This window comes from Marmota marmota, unplaced genomic scaffold, assembly GCF_001458135.2.
Source record: "Marmota marmota marmota unplaced genomic scaffold, marMar, whole genome shotgun sequence".
Taxonomy (NCBI): domain Eukaryota; kingdom Metazoa; phylum Chordata; class Mammalia; order Rodentia; family Sciuridae; genus Marmota; species Marmota marmota.
The window spans coordinates 911,753-936,766 of NW_025999944.1; the positions used below are offsets into that span (position 1 = coordinate 911,753).

A 25,014-nucleotide genomic window follows, 5' to 3' on the forward strand; every position below is an offset into this window, starting at 1 on the left:
ACCTTCCCCATGTCCCTCCTAATGGAGGGTACCGCGGTGCACCTTGCTTTAATGTTCAGTAGAACAGCATCCACTCACTCCAGGGGTGTAACCAGCGAGATGAGGTGTGGGTCCTGGGTCCTCGGGTGGGTCTCTCCAGGATAGCCACCAGAATCTCCCCCAAAGGCCTTAGGGGTCCAGAGAGAATGCCACAGCACTGTCCCAGATGTTTGGGGGGAGGGGGGACTCACGTGGTCAGTACTTTGTTTCTTTTTTATTTTTGGCCAGCACATTTTGGGGGGGGTCACACCTCTGAGTCAGTGGGCACATGTCCTGGAGTATCCTTGAGGGAGGCCTAGAGAAAGGACAGAGGTGAGGCTGGAGAGGTGGCAGTGTGCTGGGCCACGAGGACAGCTCTGGATCACTCCAAGTACCATGGGGAGCTGTGGAGGGTCAGCGAAGAGGAGCGAGGGCCATACGTGGGCTCTTCAAGGAGCACTTTGGCTGCTGCGGGAAGAGGGGCGGTTATGGGCAGGAGAGGGCAGTGCAGACCAGCGACAATGCAGACAAGGCCGGTGGTGATGGTGGGGACAGGGAGGGTCGTCTTGTAGCCCCAACTGGGCACTTGGAAATACTTGAGGACAGCTGGGCCTCCACAGGGTGCTGGCCATGTGCTCCAGGTCTGATACTGGCATGGCACTCTGGGAGGCTCAGGAATGTGTGCAGAACATTCACGGAGCGTGTGGCCACATCTCCCTGGGGATGCCAGGTTCTCTCCCACTGGCTATGGCACTAGTTCCTTGCTTAATCCTAACTTGACCCACAAAGCTGAACTTCCTGATGCTTTTGGACAGGCCTCTGAGGCCTACACCCCTGACCCTGGCCCTGCCTCAGAGGCCACTAGTGGGTTTTGATGGGACCTTAAATCGTCCTCTTGCCTGACTGGGGCTTGCAGATACAGTTCCAGAAAGTTCAGGTAAAAGTGAGGCTTACCCAAGGTGGGTACCCACCTGCTCATCTCTAATGGGCCACACACTCTATGAGGCTCCCTCGTTACAGAAGGTGAGTTAGGGGTAGAGTTAGAAGACTGATTCAAGGTCCCACAGCACGCAGGGCTGACCTGCAAGCACTCCACCTGGACCTGCTTCCTTTGCCCTTTGCTTCCCCTGCGGAGCCTGGGTGTCATCCTGACAGAGGGGTCAGTGGATCTGTGACTGACCAGGGATGAAGGCTCCTTTGCAGGCCCCCTGATGTAGGGGGACATATGGGCTGTGGTGGGTAACTTGCCATTTTTACTAGCCCTCCAGCTTGGGAGCATGAACTTTCAGGGCTCCAACTTTCCCATCTGCCATATCAACTCACCTCCTAGGTAGGGCCAGTCAGTGAGTGGCACTTAGTGGAATGTCACAAAGGCTAATTCCCACCCTCTCTAGAGTGCAGCAGAGTGTCAACTCTCTTGGAATGCTTCCCTATGATCCTGAACCCGAGGAAGTCCATCTGCGTTCTGGGCTCACTAAGATGCTTAAATGGTAGGCCCTGGAAGATCATCTGGCCCCACTCTCCCATTTTCCAGATGAGCGCACAGAGGCCAGGATGGGAAGGACTCGCCTAGGGCTCCAGATGTCAAGATTTTTCTGATCTGCCCCGAGCAAGTCTCCGGGACCTTGTGTGCCCACGTGGGTGGGTGGGGGCCGGCACAGGCAGGGATGGCCCAGGTCCTTCTGCGGCGCCCACCCCACCCACGCCTCTGTGTTCTGTCCTGTGTCTCCCTGCAGGTATATCCGCACCATGTACCTGGGGATTCAGAGCCAGCGGCAGAAGGAACACCAGCGACGCTTCTACTGGGCTATGATGTACGAATATGCAGACGTCAACATGCTGCGCCTCCTGGAGACCTTCCTGGAGAGCGCCCCCCAACTGGTGCTACAGCTCTGCATAATGATCCAGAAGAACAGCGCCGAGACGCTGCCCTGTGAGTGCCCACCCTGGCCACGCCCCGCCCAGGCCACGGCCCGGAACCGCTAGGCCCCGCCCCACCCCTGCGGGGTCACCTCCTGGGAGCTCTGGGAGGGCCTGGCACCTCCGAGGGCGCTGGGAGTCCCAGCTCTGGGTCCTCAGGACACCGAGCCCTGGGCAATGTTGACGTCGCCTACACAGCACAGAGGTTTCCCCACTACCGTGTGCGGGCTCTGGGCCTCCCCAAGACACTGTTGAATGAGCAGTGCAGACCTGGGTCTCCAGAGTGCCCCTGGGCAGGAGAAGCCAGTCAGGCCCCCAGCAGAGCCAAGAGCCCTAGGTCTCCCAGCCAGGCAGGGTGGCCCCTTCCCTCTGGCGCTGGCTTGAGCCCGGGTGTGCTGTGGGATGCAGGAGCTCAGGCCTACAGAGAGCACAGGACTAAGGCAGAGTGGAATGTCAGGGGTCACTCGTGGTTGCAGACGCTGTAATTAGTGGTGCTCTTGCTTCACACTTACGTAGAGTCCCACTTGTCAATCAAGGCTAAAGCGGCTATGCTCCAATTACAGCAGGTGGCAGAGCCACACACCTGCCTATGGCCCCGCCTGTCCAAACCCTCTGGCCCTTGGGGCCTCGTGTTCTTCAAGGAGCCTCAGAAGCTCTGCAGCAGGCATCATGGTTTCCGCAGCAGCAGGAAATTTCGAAGGCATCCTTGGCTGCCAGAGAAGCTTTTGCAAGGTCAGACTGCGGTGGTCAAGGCTCTGTAGTCACACCACAAAACCAATGGCCAGCCCAGCCTCCAAGTGCCACTGTCACACCTCAGAATGTATGCCAGGGGACAGTAGCTTCAGTAGAGAACAGGATCTAGGATGAAAGGAGGCCAGAAATGATGGCTTGTTGGAGGAGATGGGATATTTGGTCTGGGAAGACGTGGGCGACCTGAATTCCAACGTTGGAAGGGTTGCCGTGGGGAAGAGAGTCGTCCTGAAGGTCAGTGCAAGCAGGTGAGGGTCATTCCATCTAGCGATGGGAGGACTTTCTTGGGGAGTGGTCGGTTCTCTCGTGTTCAAGCAGCAGGTTGCTGAAGAGACTCAGCCCAGAGGTCCTGGCTCCAGAGGCTCACGTGAGCATGTGCATGCCTAGCTCAGCAAGGCAGCAGCGGGTGGGGGTCGCCCCCTGGCCAGCTCTCTCTGGTCGATGGCCTGTTCTCCTGGGCTCTCACCTTCAGCCCAGCAGGCCTCCTATAGTGTCTGGCTCCCTGTTGTTGGTGGTGGTGCTTTTGTTGTGGACGTACTTCCTGAGTGGACTGCAGCCTCTATTGGTGAGATCTCTGGCTGACGGTGGGCCTTGTGATGGCTGCTGACTTCTTGACACTGTTGGTGCTGTAGGTGTTTAGAAAGGCCAATGGTGCTACCAATGCCACTTTACTCTCCAAGTTCGCCCTTGGTCTTGCCCCGTGCCAAACTCCCCCACCATTGCCCTGTCTCCACCTTCTTGTCCTCACTGATGGCTGGGTTAATAGTACAATATTCAGCCTGCAAGATGGATTTGTATCTAGTTTCCCCACAAATGGAGACTCAAGAGAAATAATCATGATGATAATAACGATATTATGCTGGAGCTGTTTGGACATTTCTGGGCTGTCTTCCTTAAATCTAATACCTTAAAAGTTTAAATAAAGATAAAATAGACTAAAGAGAGCATAGCATCTGACATCACATTTACGCTGGTTTGGAAGGCAGGCTTGGAAGGCAGCCTGGTGCGTGGGAAAGGCAGGCAGAGTGCCGGCATCGTGCAGCTGTACCGTGGGGCAAGTGCATTCCTGACTGCTTCCTCATCTGTAAGTCGGGGGTAATAGCTACATGAGCCCCACACAAACCTGCACAGTGCATTGCTTGGCATGTTTTGGGTGCCTGATGCGGTCAGCCCTTCCACCAGGTATATTAAGCCGGGTGTCATCATATGAGCAGAGGAACCATAGAATGGGTAGGCATGGTACCCACCCTTGTGCATCTTCCATTTTCTCTGGGGAGACAAAAACAATTAGAGATTGTGGGGATCCAGGGTGTAGGGAGGTGAAACAATGGGCAGATGAGAGGTTTCTCTGGAGGGGGCACCAACAAGTTGTGGGAGTTCTGACTGGGCATGTTGGGTTGGAGGGGCCCTACAGGAGAGTGGTCTGGGGATGGACGGAGACTCGATAGCTCCATCACTATGCCTCAGGCCTAGGCTTTTCTGATGGGTCTGCATGGACATTGGATGGTGGTTGGGATGGAGCTAGTCTGCCTTTTTGGTTAAGCCCACTCTGAGGAGCCATCCTGGGCTCTGACAGCTACTTCCTCTATCATCCCAGTACCGCCATGTGTCAAGTACCTGCCACGAGTCAGACATGCTGGGAATGCATTGCATAGACACCTCTGCCTTTAGATCTTATTGACAGATGAGTACAGATGTGAGGGTAACTGTTTCTGGGGACAGCACAGAGAAGGTGACATTTGACCTGGATGGATGAGTAGGAGCTGGCTTGGAGGGGAAGGTTGAGCAGTGAAACTGAAAATGTCAAGGGACTTTAATGGCTCTGAGAGCCTAGGGTGCTTCAGGGAGTACGGGACACAGTGGTGGGGCTGGTGGTGCCAACTAAGCTAGTTAGTACTTTGGGGGAGCAAAACCGCATGCCAAAGAGTAGCCTCAGAGGATTACGTAAGTTAACTAACCCATTAATATCCCATAGCAGTCCTTTGAGGTAGACATGCTTTCTCATTCCCATTCTGTGGATGATGAAATGAAGGTCCAGAGAGGTAAGGTACCCTGCACATGGCCACAAGTTTGTCAGTGCAGACTGGGTTTTTACCAAGGTACTTCGGCTCCCAAGCCTGTGCCCACAAGCAAGGAAGCTGTGCTGAGTCTTGAAGAGTCAGACTTGTGTGGATTCTGAAGGAGCCCGTCACTAATACAGGGAAGAAAAGACTGACCTGCACCATGGCCAAGCTGAGAACAGATGTGCACCCATTGGCACCAGTGTACACAGGTGTGTGAGCCCCAGATGCCATCGCACTGGCTGGGCCAGAGGCCGCTGCCGCCGCCTCTTACCCTGTGAGTCCCCGCCAAGGGTTGGCAATGTGAAAATGCCCTCTGTCTTTGAGAGCATCCTGTTTGAGCCACCTCTTCCAGGTACTCAGGGGAAGCTTTGCTGTAGAGCTGAGCTTGGCCTGACCAGGAAGTGAAGGAATGGGCCTGAGAGTCAGCTCCCCAGGACCCCACCAATGACACAAGCCACATCCTTTGGCCTGGCCGTTTCTTGAGGATTTCTACTGCTCCAGACAAAGACTGGTGGATAACCAACTCTGGAAAAATGTCAGAAAAGTGGTGATACTCATGCACTCACCATGAAGACGACCCAAGACTCTTGGGATATAATAGAAGTCCAGCCTTTATAGAAAAGGAAGCGGAAGTCCCGAGAATCCAAGGATCTTAACTAAGGTGACTCACCAGCTAGTGGGAGGGTTGGTATTGAAATCCAGTGCCCCATGTTTCCAGTATAGCACACATTCCTTGGGTCTTCTTAGAGTCCTCTGGCTCTGAGGGGCCAGGGCCCCTGAGAAGCCTCAGAGAAAACTCCAAAATCCTCAGACCTCTGAGCCATATGTGCCCCCCAACCCTCTAATTCAGCTAGGTGGAAACTCTGGTAGTCCTTGGGTGGGATGAGGGCTGGGGCTGGGGCTGTGATTTGAAGGCAGAGTGGCCTGGGACCCCTGGACAGGATCAACTGGTGCAGCGTAGATCAGCCCTGCTCAAGGGGCTGCATCAGGGACCTGCTTCCTCTCGGGGCAGGGGTTCTCAGAGGTGATCAACGCAGACTTCCACTTGCTCTCTCTCTCTTTTTTTTTTTTTTAAGACAGAGAGAGAGAGAATTTTTTAATATTTATTTTTTAGTTTTCAGCGGACACAACATCTTTTGTTTTTTGGTATGTGGTGCTGAGGATCGAACCCGGGCCGCACGCGCTACTGCTTGAGCCACATCCCCAGCCCCTCCACTTGCTCTCTCGAGTGACAGTCTGTCGCATGACACTTTGCAGGATTTCTGGGGCCTTGTGAGTGGTGGCAGAGGATCCCACTCCTTTTGTTTGACAAACGGGAAGCTGAAGCTCACAGAGGGAAGGAAGTCACCCAGGGTCCCCAGCAAGGAGGGTGGACCTTGCTTCTTCTTCAGGCTCTTCTGCTTCTGGCCACCCCGGACCTGCATTTGAGGTAGCATGGCGGGTGCAGGCCATGGTCAAATGCCGCGCCTTGCCCAGGGAGCTCCCTGCCCCACACCTTCCTTCAGTAGCCACAGAGACCCAGGACCAAATTCCCATCAAAACCGTGTGTCTTCATGACGACAAAGAAGTATGAGGAAATGTCAAACCTTCCGTTTAAACCTTGACTTTCCTTCAGCAAATGTCGAGCCTGAAGAGACAATTAGGGGTCTTTCTTTCCGTCTCTTTGGTGTCAACCTCTCCACTCCCTCCCTCTTTTTTAACTTCACATCAGGCTTCTTTTACATCAAAAGCCCTTCCAGTGACTTGTACCTGAGTCACATCTGCTTCTTTCGCAAGAACTCTGACTGACGCCTCCGAGCAACGCGGGGCAGTGTTCTTTCCCTTTTTTCTGCTCCCATTGAGCTAAAATGCCTGGGCCTTTCTCTTCAGCTGCCTGTGCGTCCTTCTTCCTCCAGGAAGATCAAGAGCTTCCCACAGGGAGCCTCAGCTTCCACTGCTCTGCTCCCTGCCCCGGCATCCCCTTGGCAGAAGGGCAAAGCTGCCCAAGGCTGCAGGTGGAGGGGAGGCTAGCGGCCTGCTGTGGCAGTGGGGTCCAGGCAGCAGACCCCATCCTTCCTCTGCCCACAGGGGAGGACACTGGGTCTCTTCTCTTGGGTCTCCTTTTTTTCTTCTTACATGAGGAAAGCTGTTGTCTCTCTCCAGTCCTTCTCATATGGACGTTGGCTGTCATTCTATCTTGGACCCATTGTCTTAGTCCATTCTGTTGCTGTAATGAAATACCCAAGACAGGGTAATTTATAAAGAATAGAAGTTTATTTGGCTCAAGTTCTGGAATCTAAGAAGTCCAACAGCGTGGTGCTGGCATGTGGACGGGCCTTCTTGGGTCATCATGATGTGGTGGAAGGCTCTGGAAGGCAAGATGGGGCAAGTGTGCTAGCTCAGGTCTCTGCTCCTCTTCTGATAAAGCCACCCGTGCCATCCTAGGGCCCTACTCCATGACTTCCTTTCACCCTAATTGCTACCCAAAGGCTCATCTCCAAATACCATTAAATATAATTTTGAGGATTAATACACAAGCCTTTGGGGAGCCCATTCAAACCATTTCACTTATCCCTCAGGATCTTGGTTAAAATGGGGAGAGACCAGCCCCCCAGAAAGCCATAGTGACTTGGCAGTGGGAGCTGAAGGTCCTGGGTGTGTGCCCCACACCAGAGCTGTGACCTTCCCACTCTGTTTCCTCTACACCAAGTTAGTCACTGAAGCAACCGACCTGCTGCTCAAACAGCTTTGGATAACGACGACCTTGTCTAGAAATATAAGGAGTCTCTGGGCCCCTACCCCCACCCCAGTGCCCAGCGCTGCCCCTTAGGATCCCACTTGAGGTGGGCATTGCTCTTGGATTCGCCTTGCACTCACCTGGGGTGGGCCAGTTCCAGGAAGTGCTCTGGGCTCTCAGACTGCAGGTACCCGGCTCTGCCCGCTTTTGACCTCAGCCCACTGCACTTCTCTGATGTGGCCACAGGGAGATAAATAAAGGAAAGGATGTCCAGTTCCCTATTGGCCCCTTCTCCTGGTGGGCCTGCAATGTCACCCATCACAAAATGAAAGAGGCACAGGGAAGACACAGGTGTGGCTTCGTTTCCCCGAGGATGACCTCCCACTCTACTGTTTCTCCTTTTGCAGTGGTACCAGGAGGAACCTGCTTGGCATCTACCCAGAGTCCCCTGGGCAGGCAACTCCAGCTCACAGCCCTTCCTAGGTCCACATCTTCTGGTTCAAAGTCACACTTAAAACATTATGCTGTTAAATGGAATTTGCAGTGATTTTAAACACAGATCTGAGCCCTATCACTGCCTCACTTCAGCCTGAATCAGGCCCAGGTTGCCCTGACAACTGGGAAGAGGGAGGGTCTTCACACAGCAGAAAAAATATAAGGAAGGCCAACTAAATTGATCTCATTAGCATTAATACGGTTGAAATAGTGACTGGTCATTTGGAAGTGACTGTGCATGAGTCACTGGAACAGAGGGATATGGTGCAGGCATCCTGAGGCAGCCCAGGTGACCGAGGTGGCTCCCTAGGGGATGGCTCAGAGGGCATAGGTTCAGATGCCCGAGCAGTGACTGACCCATTACCCCTTTATTTAGGAACTACTTATCAGTCACCTGTTAAGTGCCTAGCATGGCAATAGGAGCTGGGGACAGATACAGCAAGAAGCAAGACTGGCAAACCCCTGTCCCCTGGAGAGTAAGCTTCTTGGGGAAAAAAAGGGACAAACAAAGCAAATATTTTGTTTTGTGTGTAGAAAAGGACCCGCTCTAGGACAGCAGTGAGGCCAGGGAGGGGAGGCCTAGCAGGCAGTGCGCAGTCTCAGTGGGTGGCCAGGGAGGCCTCAGGAGGACACCTTGGAGCCAGGGTGTGCTGGAGGAGGGGAGCCACCACGGCTCTCTGGAAGAGAAGAGGGAACAGCTGAGGCCTTGGGCAAAGGGAGCCCAGGGCTGGAGGTAGAGAGGAGTGGGCTAGCCTGAACCAGAGTCCTAGGGGGTGGGCAGAGCCCTCGCCTGGCGGCACAGAGGTGCTCCCTGTGGGGTCTTCCCCTCCTGTCCTGCACAGGGGTGCCCCTGGCTAAGGAGCTCCCAGCCTAAGTCCTCTGAGCTGAGCTGGCTCTGCAGACCGTCCCAGGCAGACTCTGGACTCTCATCTCCTCTGGGCCTCGGCAGCAGGAGCGAGGGCAGCAGGGACTCCCAGACCTCTCTCAGCCCTGGCCAGCCACGTTGCTAAGGGAGAGGAAGTAGGGAAGTCTCTGCGAGACGTGGGCAGTGGCTTTCCTTATCAGGCTGGAATCCACACCTCGGAGGAACTTCCAGCTCCAGGAAGGACAGCAGTCCTGAAGCTCCTATTTATACTCCGCGCACATTCTCTCTATATTCACCATCTATATATGCATGCACGTATATGATATGTGTATATATAGAGTGTGTGTACCAGAGATGTGCCTACGTGTTCTATATTCAGAACGCGTTGCGTACTCAAAGTCTACATTTTTACCCGTGGTTAACAAACAGTAAACTGGGCACAGCAGCCCCCTCACCCAAGACCACACAGCTAGACCCAAGGTCTGCTAGAGCAGAGTCCTTGTCCCTTGCAAGACACCTCGCTGCCCTGTTCCAATACTGTCACTTCTGGGAGCAATGGGGCATCGGCCTGGCTGGCTGTTGGCTCCTCCTGAGACCAGAGTTAGCAGAACTCTCCAGGCTGGGCAGACGGCCTCCCTCAGAGTGCGCTCCAGACCAACAGGAGCCAGGCTCCCGGGAGCCTTGTGCGGCACCAGCTGAGCGGCTGACATTTGTTCTAGAATCTCTGAGGCTTGCCTCCATCCAGCTGGCTGTGAAGATGGTATTTTGATATCTCTGACAGCATCTTCAAGGAAGAAACAAGTGAAACGGGGCCTGGAGTTAGCGTTCCCCTTGCTGCGTCCTTCACAGGCTGGTGTTTGACCTTGAAGCTCCTTGAGGGGAGGGTTGCTACCACACCTCATGGCCACAGGAGCTGTCCTGCCTATTGCAGGTGGTTCTGAGCCTCCACCCCCAGGTGCCAACAGTACTGGCACCAAGTCATGAGAACCCAAGTCTCTACAAAGTCGTCTCTGTCGGGAACGACCACCCTGCTGTTCAGTGGGGGATAGTAGGGGCTGCTGGCTGTCCACCTCGAGCCCTGGGACCTATTCAGATCCCTTTGTATGCCAAAGGGACTTTGCAGACAGGCTGAAGTGCAGGATTTGAAATGGGCAGACCATTCTGAAGGAGGCAGGAGTCAGAGGCACAGAAAGCAACATGACAATGAAAACCACACTGCTGGCTTTGCTGGTGGGGACAGGGACCAGGAGCTGAGGGACGCGGGTGGGGCACCTGGCCCTGCCCACCCACTTCAGACTCTGGATGCCAGAACTGGACGATGATACGTTTGGTTGGTTTTGGCCAATTACTTTGTGATCATTTGTTACAGCAGCTGTAGAAAAGGAACAGAGTGGGGAAGGTGGATTAAACTGAAGCCACCGTCACAGCCACTGTGCCGCGCTGGCCTGAGGCGATCCCAGGACAGGCAGCAGAGATGGGTGCAACTCCAGCTTCCTATGGCCAGGGCACCAATGGCATCCCTGCCGGGTTTGCACTTGTGGTGTTACTTGGAAAGGGTATCTGGGAGGCATCGGCTCAAGAATTACTTGTTGAGTGACCACAGGCACAGAGCTCACGGGAACGGATACGACAGCTTCTCTACCCTCAAGAATAAATGTTGGTTCTGTCTAAAGGGAAGCCACACAGGAGGGAAGGAGACAGGCCACAGAAAGCATGGCTGTAAAGAAGTAGCCATCAAGGGCCCCCAGGAGGAGGCGATGGCTGGGCTGAGCCGGGGCAATGAGCAGGTAGAGGGACCAGCCTGGGCGGGGACAAGCGTGGTACACATGGCATCATTTACAGCCACGCAGGTGGGCACCATACTTTGCTGTGTGTCAGGTGCTGAGCCTAGCCCTGCATGGACATCTCCTCTCCAGTCCTTCCAGCAGCCTCATGAGGGTTTTCGGTTCTTGTCACCTCTTTCCAGGTGAGGGGCAGGCAAAATCAGCCTGTGTGGTGTGGCGGGAAGTTGGCGGCTGTGGCTGGCTCTGGAGCATGGTGCTCTCCTGTCTCTGGGAGCAGCTGGATCTCACTGGTCCTCAGTACCGGCCCAGGAGCCCTGTGTGGACACAGGCCTTGGGCACTGTGCATGGGAACTTGAATTTGAGTTTGTTGGGGGAGAGAACTGCTGGGTGGGGTTCCCACTGTATTCCAGGACGTCCAAGACCTCAGAGTTGGGCGTACCGGGTTTGCGCCCTCCTCTCAGCAGCTTGAACCACAGGTTTTATTATTATCCAGGTATGGCAAAGCCAACCACGCACAGACAGCTGCCATTAGAAAGTGTTCCAGATCCCAGTGTCCCTCACTGTCCAGGGGTGCTTGCTGGGATTGTTGTCTCCATTCGGCACTGAAGAACAGGACACAGAGACGGCAAGCAAGAACTAGGCTTATTGCAAAAGCGAGAGAGACTTCTCCGAAGAGAAGGGCCCAGAGCTGGGGTCTGGTGGGGGAGTTTTGGCCTGTTCTTTTTATGGTCTCTGGAATTTCCTCCTTTCCTTATCTCCTTCCTGTCCTGCGCTCCTCACTATTATTGGTTGATGCCCTCTCTGTCCACACATCTGTTTTAGTTTTCTATTGGATCCCCACCTAGGAGCACTAGTATGGAGGTGTAGGTCTGATTGGGTTCCCCAGCTGTGTCCACGAGCGCTTTCATCAACCAGGAAGTTGACCTCATCAGAAGACCCTCTCCATGCTCCTTTGGTCTGGCCCTGGCCTGACCTCCTCACTGGTACCCTCTTGCCCTGGCTGCCTCAGCCTTTCTCTATCTCCCTCACCAGGAGGGGCGTACCATGAATCCACGGGTGAGTGGCCAGGGAAGCACCTGGAGGTTCAGAAGGCAGAGGAAGGGAGGGGAGGACTGTAGGTAAGAGGTTTCATCATGGTTTCTGTGGGAAGAACAGGGGACGGGGCATTAGACTGGGGATTGGCGGCTGTGGATAATTTCAGGGGGTATTGGGGCATAGGACTGGTTCTAGTTGTTACCCTTCAGTGACCAGGGCAGGTGGCCAGTGGCTCAGAGGTGGAGTTCTGCAGAGGAGGTGGTGGGTGTGGCCTCTGGATGATTCGGTTGCCTATGAAAGGAGGGATCACAGTCACGGGGCTGGCTATCTCCAGGCACTCCAGGGCCAGGAAGGCCCCAGATGTCAAAGCATCAGAAAAATACACATAATACAGTCTGCAGGCTGTTAAATAAATGGGCCTGCTTAATGCAGGAATCCTTTTACCTCTTGGTGCCTCAGTTCCCTTTTCTGTGAATTGGGCACACATAGGCGTTCTGATGAGATATTGGGATTAAATGAAATGATGTGTGAAGCGTTTGGCACAATATCTGATACGTTGGGAACCTTCAATAAATGTCGGTCCCCCCCCCCCGGTCTTTGGCTTCTAAGGCTTTCTTTCTAAAGGACAAAGCACCAAAGGAGGCTCCCAGAGAAGTCCCCTCCCCTCAAAGAGAAGTGGGAGATCGGACTTGCCGGCTAAACGGGGTCACGTCCCTGGCCCTGGGTATCCCCTTCAGAATCTGAGGAGAGCTTTGGACTCTTCCATGAGGAAAGCATCCACATGGGTCTGAACATAATTCCAGAAGGGCCAGCCTGCCCTCGGGGCACTGCCATCTGGGGATAGAGGAGCTAAAAACCCCAAGGTAACAAGTTAAAGGGTTTATTGTTCCAAGGTGGTGGAAACACCAGGGTGAAAGACAAGGCGCTAGGAGGGCGTTTGGAGGTGACAGTTAAAGTGTGGCAGTCAGGGACAGCCTGGCCAAGACACTGGGCTTTGAGTAAAGATCTCAGGTGACATTTGGGTGCAGATGTGTGGGAAGAGCGCTCAGGCGGAGAGCTGGCCAGAGCAGAAGCTCTGAGGCGGGAGTGCGAGAGGACTCAGAGAGGACAGAGGTCCCTGAGCGAGGCCTTGCCACCGAACCTGGGAATGGGGACCACCAAGAGGTGGTCGCGGAAACCTGGCAGGTCCGCGTGCACCTCCGAGGCAGCCCCCATCATAAGGGCCCTGGAGGCCCCTGCAAGGCTGTGGCCGTTACTGGAGTGGCGTGGCCCGGCGCTCAGCACAGGCTGGCCGTCCACCCCAGGGCTCCAGCAGCTTCCTTTACACGTTGATTGAGTGAGGGTTGTGGGTCACTGTGAGCTGCCCCTCCCTGGAGCGTGGCCAGCCACCCTACCAGGCATGGGCAGCCGCATGGAAGGACATACTGTAGCTTAGTCACTCTGGCTGCTGTGGTGTGAATCGTGTTGGGATAAGAGCAGGTTCAGGGAGAGCAGCCAGGGAGCCATTCCAAAAGTCCAGGCAAGAAAGATGAAATAGAGGTGTTACCTCCTCCTGAGTTCCCAAGACGGGTCCTTGGTTCTTCAGGCCCACAAATGTGACTTCCTCAGTGCTCACAGAGACTCTCAGAGAGCTGACATGTGTCAGCGAAACGGGTAAAAAGCTGACGTATAAACCTGAATCCTCATTTCCCTGTTTTGTGAGTGAGGACAGGGAGATATAACTTTCTCTCTGATTAATGAAGAAATCTGGGTTTGGGATTCGGGCAGGTCTGCATTCAAAGCCTACTTCTGCAACTTTCTGACTACCTGATATGAAAAAGTTCCTCAGCCTGTGAGCCTCAATCTCTTCATCTTAAAATTGGCCCACTGCCTCAGATTGCAGGGAAGAATAATTGAGTTAATACATGTCAAGCATCTAGCTTGGAGTCTGGGCCCGAGCAGCTGTTCAGTAGAGGGAAGTATTAATGTTATTGAAAACCTGTTGGAAATTAGCAGATGGCATGATATGCCATAGATGGGAAAGAGGTAGTTCGTAAAAACCATGGTAGGACTTCATGCCCTTTACCAGAACTGCCCTGTAGTGGCCCACTGGAATTCTGTCTGCCTTGGACCTTCTTTCTTACGTTAAAGAGCTTTTCCTTCAGCCAGGGAGTGTGTAGCCCCTCTGATTTCTGTTTTCCTGAGACACCCCAGTCCTCCCTACTGGGCTGCTTTGCTTAGCCACTGGTTTTCCCAGCCTCCCAGCCAAGCAGACACGTCGGTCCCGAGGGCCACAGTGGCAGGTGGTAGATGCCATCTTGTCTACTCTGGCCCTCCCTAAAGGCCAGTCCTGGAATATCTGGGGTGGACACCTCTCAGAGACCACACCCTCTCTGGATACAGAAATGGGGGGACAGGTCTGGGAGGCTTGTGCAGGGCTGCATTCAGAGAACACTGCTGGGCCTGCAGCTGTGCTAACTGTGTGCCCGCTTCCTATTTACTGAGCTGGTACTTGAGGTGCATGGTTAGAAAGCAGACTGCTTACCTTGTTTCTTTCACAAGTGCCTCAAAGAGTATAACCTCTAGCCAGAGAGCCACCGACAGAGGCCTCGCCAGTTCGCCTGCCCATGGGCTATGGGAATGTGGAGCCTGGCACGTCTAATTTGCCTAGACACTCACCAAGCTTTCCAAGAAGGCTTGTTGATCTGGCCAGTGGTATGCTGGGAAATGTGGAACAACCAGCCCTGGGCAGGACTAGGTGACCCTGGTTAGTAGTGTTTGCCAATTTCCATGGTGTAAATATTCCCACCAAGCTCCAGCGTGACATCCGCCAGCCTGTACAATCTCTGACATTTCAATCATGGCAGATCCTGACTCTGGACAGGAGTCACCCCAGGCTCCAGGGTTAGCTCCCTTGTTTACCAGCTGTGTGACCTTGGCCATATGCTCAGCACCTTTGAGGCTGGCTCGGGAAGACCAGGATGCTTGTTCCCTGTAGAGGAAAGTGCCTTTAGAATTGTTCCGTGCCGAGCACCTGGGAGGAGGCCAGGAAGGAGCCAGCCCTTGTGCTTGGAGAGGTGGTGGGCACAGTTGACTCATCTTTTTCTGGGAACATTTCCAAGAGGACACCAGGCTCCATAAAATTGTAGGAAGATCAAGGGATTTGATGGATGGAGAGGGACGATAGCCACCAAAAGGAACTCGGTGTAGAATACTGGGAGTATTGCAGGGAGCTGGCCGAGCAGACGGTGCAGCGCTCTCCAGTGTCACTAGCAGGGTGGCAGTGGGGTGAGTGGCCAGCTAAGCATGGGTCTTGCTGTGGGGAATCTCTAGGGCTCCAGTGCCAGAGCTCAGGAGGACATGCCTCGCAGGACGGCCGCCGCAGCATCTAAGTGGCTTCCTTTCGGCTCTGTTTTCCCCGTCTGTTAGTCGGGATAATAACCCAGCAGGAGAGAGCTTCCACCAAGAGCTCAGGCTGCAGTCAGAGTAGCAGGAAGAGAAGTGAGGGACCGCTAGTTGTGAGGAACAGAGGAGGATGGAGGGGACTCCAACCCCGAGTGTCACAGGAGTCCAGAAGAGAGACCCCAACCCGTCCTCCAGCCCTCCGCCGGCCCCTCCCAGGGGCTGGTCGACTACCTCCAGGAGAGCTCACAGCTGAGGTGGGAATCAGGAGTAATGGCAAGGCAGAGCGAAGAGAGCTAGGGCCTGCCTAGGAGGGTGGGAGCAGGACAGAGGGGCTGACGGCAGAGAGGAGGCGGCCAAGGGTCCCGTGCTTCATGCTGATGGGAAGCAGTAGGGAGAAGGACCGGTGCCGCAGTCCGGCTGCAGCAAAATAACCGGGGGGTGACGAGGAACTTGTGTAGATGGATACGGCAGGAGTGGGAGCCGTTTACTGTAGGACAACAGAGGTACTTATACATTCCACACAGCTTATCTTAATTAGCATAAACTCGATACAGCAGTCAACCAATAAGGAATCTCCACACTTAATGGCTCGCTGGCATAACTTCACAAACCACTCCCTCTGCAAAATGCCAGGCACCATCCTGACTTGTTTACAGACTCTAACAGACCGGGGGTGAGGGTCCTGGCTCGGCTGCTATTCCCTGCAGCCCCTGTTCTGTGCTTGGCTGGTTCGGTTCCTTTAAATGTTTCTGCAACATGTGATTTGCGGTGGTGGTGGGCGCAGAGGGTGGAGTAGGGCAGCTAGCGACAAGCCTGACCTTGCACATCCGGCTCTGCAAACCCAGCCCCATAGCTGCCCCTGGATTCCCTCAGAGCCAGCTCACTGGCCATCTTCAGTGCGCCAGTTGCCCGTGGCTCACAGAATGTCCTTTCTACCAGATGCCAAGTTCTCACAGGGAGCTCTGGTCACCTCTTTCTTCCTGACCCTCTCTGGAGGAGCCTCAGGGCTCCCATTTGCTGATGGGTGATGGGTTGGGGCAGCTAGCTGGGCCACCCTGGATGGCAGCCTGGCCCTGTCCTGATCTTGCCAGATCTGCCTTCCCATCTTGCCCTGATGGCCTGGTACCCTGCCGCCCCTGACCCTCCTCTGCCTCGCACGTCCTGACCCTTCCTCCTCATCGGCTGCAGCTGGATTTGAGTCCCATCTTCCCACCATCACAGTGCTTCTCCCTACTCCTCTAGGGGCAAAGGTGCAACTGCTAGGGACCTGTAAAGGTGGCATTGAGACCACCACGTTGGACCTTCCTGATGACTGTCTCTTGCTCCACTTGGGGGGCCACAGGGTCACTACATTTATGGAACCTGAGGCCTGAAGCCCTTCTCTCTAAGCCTTCCAAGGGTAGTTGTCCCCCAGGAGGCTCCAGCTTAACAATTTGCCAGTTGACTTGTTGGACTTGGTCAGCTTGGTGGGCAAGCCATAAGCCCTAGCTGCTGGTCTGCACCAGGGAGAGGGTCAGCTGTGATGGTCACTGTGCAGAGCTTGTCACATCCTAACTTGATGCCTTGAACAGTTTTCTGTCTGGTCCTGGAAATGCACAAGTGGTGGCACTGTGAGTGGCAGGCCCCAGGCATTTCACCTGGACCTCCGCGGCCGTCCTGGGGGACTGGGTGGTGTGGGGGAGAATGCAGGGACTTTTGGGTTGACCTTGGGCAAGACAGAAATCTTCCTGGTGAGCCATTGCAGAGGAAGAAGCTGTCCTTCCTCCCGTGTAACGGAACACACTGCGGGCCTGAGAGGACTCATCATTTAATGGCGGGAAAGTGATCACAGCCGTTCAGTTGAAGTTCCCTCTTTTTTGTGGTTCTCGTGTTACTCTACTGAGGAAGCCCTGGCAGAAGTCAAATTTGGATTTTAGCTCAATAATCAAGAGCTCTCAACAGATTTCCCTGGCTGCTACTCTTCCTGGCCACTCCTGTGAGACTCAGATCCTTGGGGGCTTTCTGTCTCACCCTCACCTGGCCAATCACGAGGCACAGGGGCCTGTTAGTACAGTGGTCACGCTCAAGGCCACCAGAGTGGGACTGTAACTTTAAATCCTGCTTCCCTCTCTTGGTAGGTGTATGATTTTGAAATTTTTAAATTCCAGAATTTTAAATTCAAGAGCTTTTAAAATTTAAGAATTCTTTTCTTAACTATCTTTATGTATAAAATGAAATTAAATAGAGAACTACTTCAGTTTCCTAGAGCCACTGCCAGAAAGTACCCCGACCTGGTGCTGGGACCACAGACATCCGTTCTGGAGGCTGAAGACCAGGTCAGGGGGTCTGTGGGGCTGGTTTCTCCTGAGGTTGTTCCTCCCCCCGCCGGTGTGGCCTTTGCTGTGTCCTCACGTGCCCTGCGCTTACATGACCTTGGTGCCTCTGTGGGTCCAAACTTCCTCTTCTAAGGACACCAGAAAGATTGGCTCAGGGCCCCTGTGTGACCTCGTTTTACCTTAACTACTTTGTAAAGACCCCACATCCACATGCCGAGGTACTGGGGCTCCGCACCTCAGCACAGACATCTGGGGGCAATGCAGTTTGGCCCGTCACCCGTTCATCTTCCGCAGGGTGCTTCTAGACAAGACCCTGCTGTGACTACTCAGGGGGTCGGGCCTGTGCTCTCTGGGACAGCGGGGCACCCACGGGGGGTTTCACAGCACAGAGCCCACCTGCTGCCCCTCCATTCTCAACCAGCTCTGCCCCAATGAGTCCCCCAGGTGGCCGGCTACCCAGGCACCCTCCTGTGGTGGCCTCCAGGGAGCACTTGCACTTGTGGTCCTGTTTGGGTGAGGCCACAGGCCTTGCCCAGGGAAAAGATGCAGAAGCAGCCAAGCCACAGATGTTTGGTCCAGCGACCAAATAGCATGTGATAAGTTCTTTGGGGTGGGCAGAAGACAGGGCAGTTTGACCCCCATATCCCTGCTTCTTGAGCCCCCAGAGGCAAAGCCACTCTCCGGTGAGCTTCCAATGAGTGAGAAACCTAATTTCTGAAGGGGACCTCGGGCAGCTCTGGTTTTCTGGTCTCCTGCCTGGGATGCACAGTTAGAATGGAAAGTTCTTTGGTGCGGTGGTGAATTAGGAAGCGGCTGGGGTGAGGGTTTGGGCCACCCTCAGCCAACCCCCTCCTTACATGATGCCTGCTGCTGGCAGAGAGGGGCAGGCTCTGTGTGGGCATGAACCCCCTGGAGCCCCAACTGCCGACCCAAACCCCATACTCGGCTTCCTGTGGAGTCAGCGGGTGTGTGGCTTGGGAAGCTCCCTTGGGTACATTGTGGGGCGACTGCTAATGTTACCAGGTCAGGAACAGGTGAGACAGAGGCTGGGCAGGGGCTGGCCCCAGGGCTCAGCATCCCAGTCTTCCCTGTGCTGCTTCCTAAGCCCTCTCGTAAGTTCGCAGTGAGGAATTACAACATTTGGGAACCATTTGTGTCAGTACTCTGCAGAGGAGAACAGAAGCCTCCACCAGAAGCCAGCTGGGGCGGGAATGGGCTCGGTGACCCACACGTAAAGACCCAGAGCAGTCTTCAAGGCCATGGTGACGGAGCCAGCCTGGCAAGGGTGACCTGGAAGGCGGGAGGTGAAAAGAATCGTCTTTGGCTCTGCTACTGGTGATCCATGAACATTTGAGTTCCTATCTGTGTATGTTTGGCACAAATGGGGCTAATGTCAACACACAGGGAACAGCGAAGGCTGAGGGCTGCCCCCCTCCAGTACCCTACCCTATTGAAAAGCACGTTCAGAACTGGACCTCATTAGACCTGCTCTGGCACAGCTGGGTTTTCTTGTTTCATGAGTTCAGCACTCATGTTTCCCTGAGTGGAAAGCGATAGGGACAATAATAGATTTTGCTTTATTTGAGGGAAGCCCAAATCATGCCTTCTTCTCGTTCCACTTCCGTGGGGTAGCAGCTCCTACCAGATGCATTACTATTAACATCAAAAAATGAGCTTGGCCTGACAGCGGTGGGGACACAGGACGTTTTAGAGGAACTTCCTGAGAGTTTTCCAGTTTGGGGACAAGGCTAGTGCAGGCTACCAAGATGTGACTGTGTGTGCCCTGCTCCAGAAACCCACAACCTAAATCAGGGGTGCCCAGGAGGACCTGTCCTGCTCTCTGTCCCAATCTGACAGCATGACCACAGCTGGGCTCCAAAAGCTCAGCCCAGGAGCCATGCATGGCCTCTGAGATGCAGCTGAAAGGCGCTATGTGCACCATCAGCAAGGAGGGACATGTAAGTGTCACATTCAGAACTTTCCAGAGAAGCAGGGGGAAGCACCATCACAGCTCCTAAGGTATATTCCAGATTGGTTTTTGTGGAAAAGCTGGCATCATTTCTCATCTCTGCGGTTTGTTTGGAATCTTGGTTGTTATTACAAAAGCCACACATGCTCACTGTAACTGCCGACTGCCCGGGTGTTTGCCATGCCTGTGCCAACATGCTGGGTTGCACCACAGTGTTCTGCAAGTCAGACCCTGAGCACCCATATGAGATGAGGGAAGGAGGGGGCTTCTATGATGGGGCTGTTCAGTGGCAGGACTTTGATTCTTCTTTGAGTTTTGCAGTTTGGATCATTGAAGAGAGGTGGGCAGGGACCCAGGGAAAGAGCAGGATGAGGAGGATCTGCAGCAGCTTAATTGGCCTCTGGGTGTACAGGGCTCCTGGATTCATTCTTTTGGCTTTAAGAAAAAAAAAATGTTCGGGTATCTTATTTTAGCCTGGAAGAATGTCACGGGGAGTCATGCTCTGGGGTGGGGTAGGGGTAGAAAGTTTGGTAAGGAGATTTGCTAATGGGTGGACATTCAGGTCTCTGACTGCATTTTGTTCTGAAATTTTAGGCAAAAGGAGGTACTAGGTGGACTCGAGGAGACAGAGGGTGACAGAATCTGGCTTGAGAGGAGATTATTTGATGATACTGTGCTAATGACCGCTTGTTCATGGTGAATCTGAGAGTCCAGCAGCTGCGGCCAGTTTTCCATTTGACTTAGTTGCAAATATCAAGGGGGCAGAGTAAGAAGTAAAACTTTGCAGGCAGCCAGAGCACCCCTTGGAGTGAGGCACATTCCACCTCTCTGAATCTTTGTCCCCTGGGGGAAGTGCAGGAAGCACAGAGACCTTGGGAACCTCCCCACCAGCGAGGGCAGAGGTTGCCCTGAAGTAGGAGGTGCAGCGCAGTTGATGTGCAGAGGCAAGACAGACCAGAAGGAAGGGCAGAGGGGACTGCTGAGCGGCGTCCTTGACCAGGGTGGCCCTAGGTAGTAGATGGGGAGAAGCCAAGTGGACGGAGTTTCAGGAAGGGGCTTTGTGGAACCTGGAGTTGGGAGAGGAAAGGGCACAAGGGTGAGTTCAGCTTTGCAGAGGAGAGCAGTTGAGGAGCTGGGGCCAGGGAGTTGGCCATCGGTCTCCACAGTTGGCCCTCTCTTCTGTGGACCCCTCCAAGAGCACAGGCTGCTGGGGACAGATTCGCCAGTGCTGGCTGCATGTTCACACGCAACAGGGTCCCCTAAGATAGAACACAGGCATGGCAAGTGTGGCCAAGGGCTCCATTCTCAGCTTCACAGCTGAGCAGCGGAGCTCCTGAAATTCCAAGCAGGGCTGTTGAGACTAAAGGTTGACCCCAGGCTGTCAGCGTAGGGAGCAGCGGGGGCTCCAAGTCCGGTTCCTGACTCTGTGTTTCTTTCTCCCTCCTCCTTTAGATCACGGTGTGTGTGGGCGTCTCCTCTGCCGGCAGCCCCGCTGTGCCCCACGGTTGATGTCGAGGTTTTGACTGTGTGGGTTTGTGTCTTTCCGGCAGGTGTCTCCTCTGTGACCTCCCTGATGTCCCTGGCTTGGGTGCTAGCCTCCTATCACAAGCTGCTGCGGGACTCCAGGGACGACAAGAAGAGCATGAGCTACAGAGGGGCCCTCGTCCACCTCTTCTGGCGCCTCTTCACCATCTCATCCCGAGTTATCTCTTTTGCCCTCTTTGCTTCCATCTTCCAGCTCTACTTCGGGATCTTCGTGGTGGTGCACTGGTGCGCCATGGCCTTCTGGATCATCCATGGCGGGACAGACTTCTGCATGTCCAAGTGGGAGGAGATCCTCTTCAACATGGTGGTAGGGATTGTGTACATTTTCTGCTGGTTTAACGTCAAGGAAGGGCGGACTCGATATCGAATGTTTGCATATTATACGATAGTCTTGACCGAGAATGCTGCCTTGACGTTCCTTTGGTATTTTTACAGAAACCCGGAGACCACTGACTCCTACGCGGTGCCAGCACTGTGTTGTGTCTTTGTGAGTTTTGTGGCTGGGATCGCACTGATGCTCTTATACTATGGCGTGCTGCATCCCATGGGGCCACGGGCTAAGGTCTTTGCCAGCTCCTGTTGTGCCGAGCTGCTCTGGGGCATCCCTTTGCCCCCCGATGTTGAGCCCATGGCACCTCAGACCCCTGGGTACCGGGGGACCCAGGTCACGCCCACCAGAGCCGTGACGGAACAACAGGAGGATCTCACGGCTGACACTTGCTTGCCCGTTTTCCAAGTGAGACCCATGGGGCCCGCTATCCCGTCGGGGCGTCCTTACCACCCAGAAGGGCCCCTCATTAAGATTGACATGCCAAGAAAGAGGTACCCAGCTTGGGATGCTCACTTTGTGGACAGGAGGCTGAGAAGGACTATTAACATCCTACAGTATGTCACACCCACGGCAGTAGGCATTCGCTATCGGGACGGGCCACTCCTCTATGAGTTGCTACAGTACGAGTCTTCACTCTAAGGGCACCTTGACCCAAGTTGAGAAGGGGACCTTAAGTTTGGTCTGCGGTCAATGCCGCCTGCAAGAAATATAACCCTCCCTTCCCCCAACACACAGAACCACCACACACCACCACCACCACTACCACCACCACCACCACCACCACCACCACCAGAGAATTAAGTCACGTCCCCTTCAGATAAGCTTTCTTTCCAGTCGCCGTATGTATACAAAGATATTCTCTATGTTTTGTAAGTAAAAACAAAAAGAAAACCTTTCTTTTGTTTTTTACACATAAGAAACAGTATTGAAAAATCCCACACTATGATTCCTGGGGTGGAGGAGGAGGCGTGGCCTCTGCTCCAAAAGAAAAAAAAGTTTTATACCTTACACCAAGTGTAGATCATTTCCGGGATTGGTGCTGATTGAAAGAACAAAACAAAACAAAACAAAAACAAACAAACAAACAAATAAACAACCTTCAACTGCCTTATGCCCTTAGGTGCTGAGTTTCATTAAGTACTGTCACATTTTCTCACGCAAAACTCTCTGGTGACTTTTGCACCAGGAGAGGAGAAATTTCAACAATCAAATGAAACAAATCTACAAACGAAACAAACAAACAAACAAATCCAACAATACAAAGCAATCATTCTTCCTATCTATCTGATTATTTGTATTGAGGAAAACAAATTTACCAAAAGCAAAGGCATAGAAACCCCTCCCTCCGTTTGGTTTCTCCCGCTACTCTCCCGTCCCTGCCGCACTTCACTGAGCCTTCTAGGAGCCCAAGAGCCGTTTGGGTCTCAAATGGCTAGAAAAGCTGCTTGAAGGCTGACTATGTGCCATTTTAGCATTCACCTAGCAAGATGCATTTGTTTCCTGGTGAAAAGCAAAACAGAACAAAACAAAAAGCCACCCTACTAACGTAGTAAGGTCAAGAAATTCTAAAGCAAATCAGAGGAGACTTCCATATACGCCATCAAAAACAACCAGTAATAATAAAACTCAGCATAGTAGCAAAAAGAACGACATCAACTTAAAGGCACAATACTTAACCCGTGACTGGCAACACTGATCTCTTCCATCACTTTAAGGCTGAGAACGGTGCGCATTCACCCCATGCGACAGTGTGTAAGGCCTCTTCTGTTTCCATTCAGTGGGAAGCCTTAAACTGATCTGGAAAGAATTATTCATTTTTCATTTGTGCTTTTTTCTTTTTCTATTCTTTTTTTTAAACATAACACAAAGAGGAAAACTAGAACATATATATATATGTGTGTGTGTATATATATGCATATATATATATATATACATACATAAAAAATCAAATTGTAATAACTGACCCATTTCAAAGACTGTTTGGTGCTTCTGTCATTGTGGTTGGCTGAAAATCATTCAGCTCACCTGGTGCATCTGGGTTGCATGGGAAATTTGTGTGTTTTGTGTGTGTGTGTGTGTGTGTGTGCCCATAGCACGTGTGTGTGTGTGTATGTGTGTGTGTGTCCCTGTTGCAAGGTCTTGCCAGAAATACGCAAAGCTAATGTGAGGCAGATGCTGTTGTGACTTTGGAGGGGCAGCTCCAGGGGCCAGGGCTGGGTGGCAGGAGGCTGCCTGTGTGGAGGCCCCTCCCTGGAGAGTGGCCTCCACTAGCTGCAAAGGCTGGTGTTCAAGGTCGTGTTATTTGGGTGAGAATTTAAATCAACTATTGATTTTCTCATTGTATTGAGTTGATTTCTGGAGGTGTTGCAAGTATGTTCAACCATTTGTACAATTTTTATTTTTGAACTGTTATTCCTTTAAGGACTATTTCTGTTCTGGGGCATCATTTCAAATACCATTGTATCTCTACTTGGGCACAAAAAAAAAAAAGGAAAAGAAAAATATCTTCACAAAAAAGATATATATAAGTATATACATGTGTGTGTGTGTATGTATATATATGTGTGTATATACACACATACACACAATATTTTAAGTAAATACTGTTAGTCTTTGTTGTGTGTAATTGCATTTTTTTAAAAATCCAGATATAACTGGTTAGGGTGCAAGACCTCACATTGAACTATACTTAAGAGAAGTTCAAAACTGAGGATTTTTTTTTGTTTGTGGAGTTGTCTTTTTAAAATTATGATTAAAAGAGGCTTCTCATTCTCACCCTCCGTGTTTATCTAAATTGTATGTACATATATATGCATATACATATATATATATGTATGGATTTATCAATTATGAAACCAAATGCCCCCTCCTTGGTTGGCCCCGCCTCCGTCTCATGTATTATCGCTTAACTTTGCAGCGTGTCCTCACGCCTCCCTAACACAGTGTCCCCCGGGGTCCTCCTGGTCCCCACTCTAGGAAGCAAGACAGACGGCACACTCAGGCTGTGGTGAAGACTGGCCGGGCCCTCGGCCGCCTCTGCCTGGGTGCCTGGCCCTGGCAGAGGTGCTGTCCTTGTCATTCTGCTCACTGCTGAGGCCCACTGCGTACTCTGCTGAGGCTGGAAGGCGAGGCCATTGGCGAGGCTCATTCCCTTTGGCTGGCTGGGTCCCGGCTCTTGTCTGCCCCAGGTCTGGGGCTCTGTGCACCCCTGGAGCAGGTCGCTGGGGCTGTCCTCACACACCTCCTGGGACCTCTGCCACTTCAGCTTGTCTGTCTATTCTTGGATACATTTCCTCTTTATTTCCCCATCATAGGTCTGATTTGCCACCTCTTCTGCCACTCCGCGTTTAGCACACTTGTGTGTATGTGTGTGTGTGCGTGTTCATGTTTACACGAAACTTAGAAAGGAAACTGGGGATGTCGCCCTGGAGCACCCAAAGTTGGGAGGACAGCTTCCAGCTCAGGGAAGCATTAGGCCCTGGGACCAAGGAGGAGGCCACAGACATTTCACATTTCCTTGATTTCAGCCTCTATTGGACGGGGCTCTGTGAGTCTCCCTGCAATGGCATTCCCAGGTCCTCTCCGGAAACTTCCATCATGCCAATACTTCCCCCATGATGCAATTAATAATGTGCATCTGTGGGCCACAGCGGGGAAGCCAGTTGTGCTGAGACAGGAAAAGGAAGAGAAGTGAGCCGAGAGTGGGGAACGGAGGGAGCGAGGGAAGCAGAGACCATGAGCAGCGCGAGTTCTCCTCTGTCTCCACGTTATCTTCCCCAAGCCCCTGCCTTTCCGGTCCCAGGAAAACGGCTTCCTGCTTGATC

General features: G+C 53.1%; 1 protein-coding gene and 1 long non-coding RNA gene across 4 annotated transcripts in view; one reads left to right on the top strand and one right to left on the bottom strand.

Annotated features, from left to right (window-relative positions):
* The first annotated feature begins 1,316 nt into the window (after positions 1–1,316).
* Positions 1,317–23,763, top strand: Xkr6 (XK related 6). The gene is made up of 2 exons (XM_015499368.2): positions 1,317–1,951; positions 20,865–23,763. Exons 1-2 carry the CDS (start codon positions 1,768–1,770, stop codon positions 21,827–21,829), a joined length of 1,149 nt encoding a protein of 382 aa, XP_015354854.2. The 5' UTR covers positions 1,317–1,767; the 3' UTR covers positions 21,830–23,763.
* Positions 5,898–25,014, bottom strand: part of LOC107153870 — a 62,112-nt gene continuing 42,995 nt past the window's right edge. The window contains exons 13-15 of one of the 3 annotated variants that reach the window (XR_007346996.1): positions 22,868–22,987; positions 7,608–7,698; positions 5,898–7,098 (exon numbers count right to left, since the gene is read on the bottom strand). This is a non-coding gene — a long non-coding RNA (uncharacterized LOC107153870). Of the gene's footprint in view, positions 7,099–7,607; positions 7,771–22,867; positions 22,988–25,014 lie in introns of all 3 variants that reach the window. The other 2 variants (XR_007346992.1, XR_007346995.1) reach the window with 2 other exon arrangements.

Excerpts from the sequence above, each read along its gene's own strand:
- Xkr6 (XM_015499368.2), top strand. The coding sequence starts at position 1,768 with ATGTACCTGGGGATTCAGAGCCAGCGGCAGAAGGAACACCAGCGACGC. Across the intron at positions 1,952-20,864 it reads CAGCGCCGAGACGCTGCCCT|GTGTCTCCTCTGTGACCTCC; the intron begins GTGAGTGCCCAC and ends TCTTTCCGGCAG.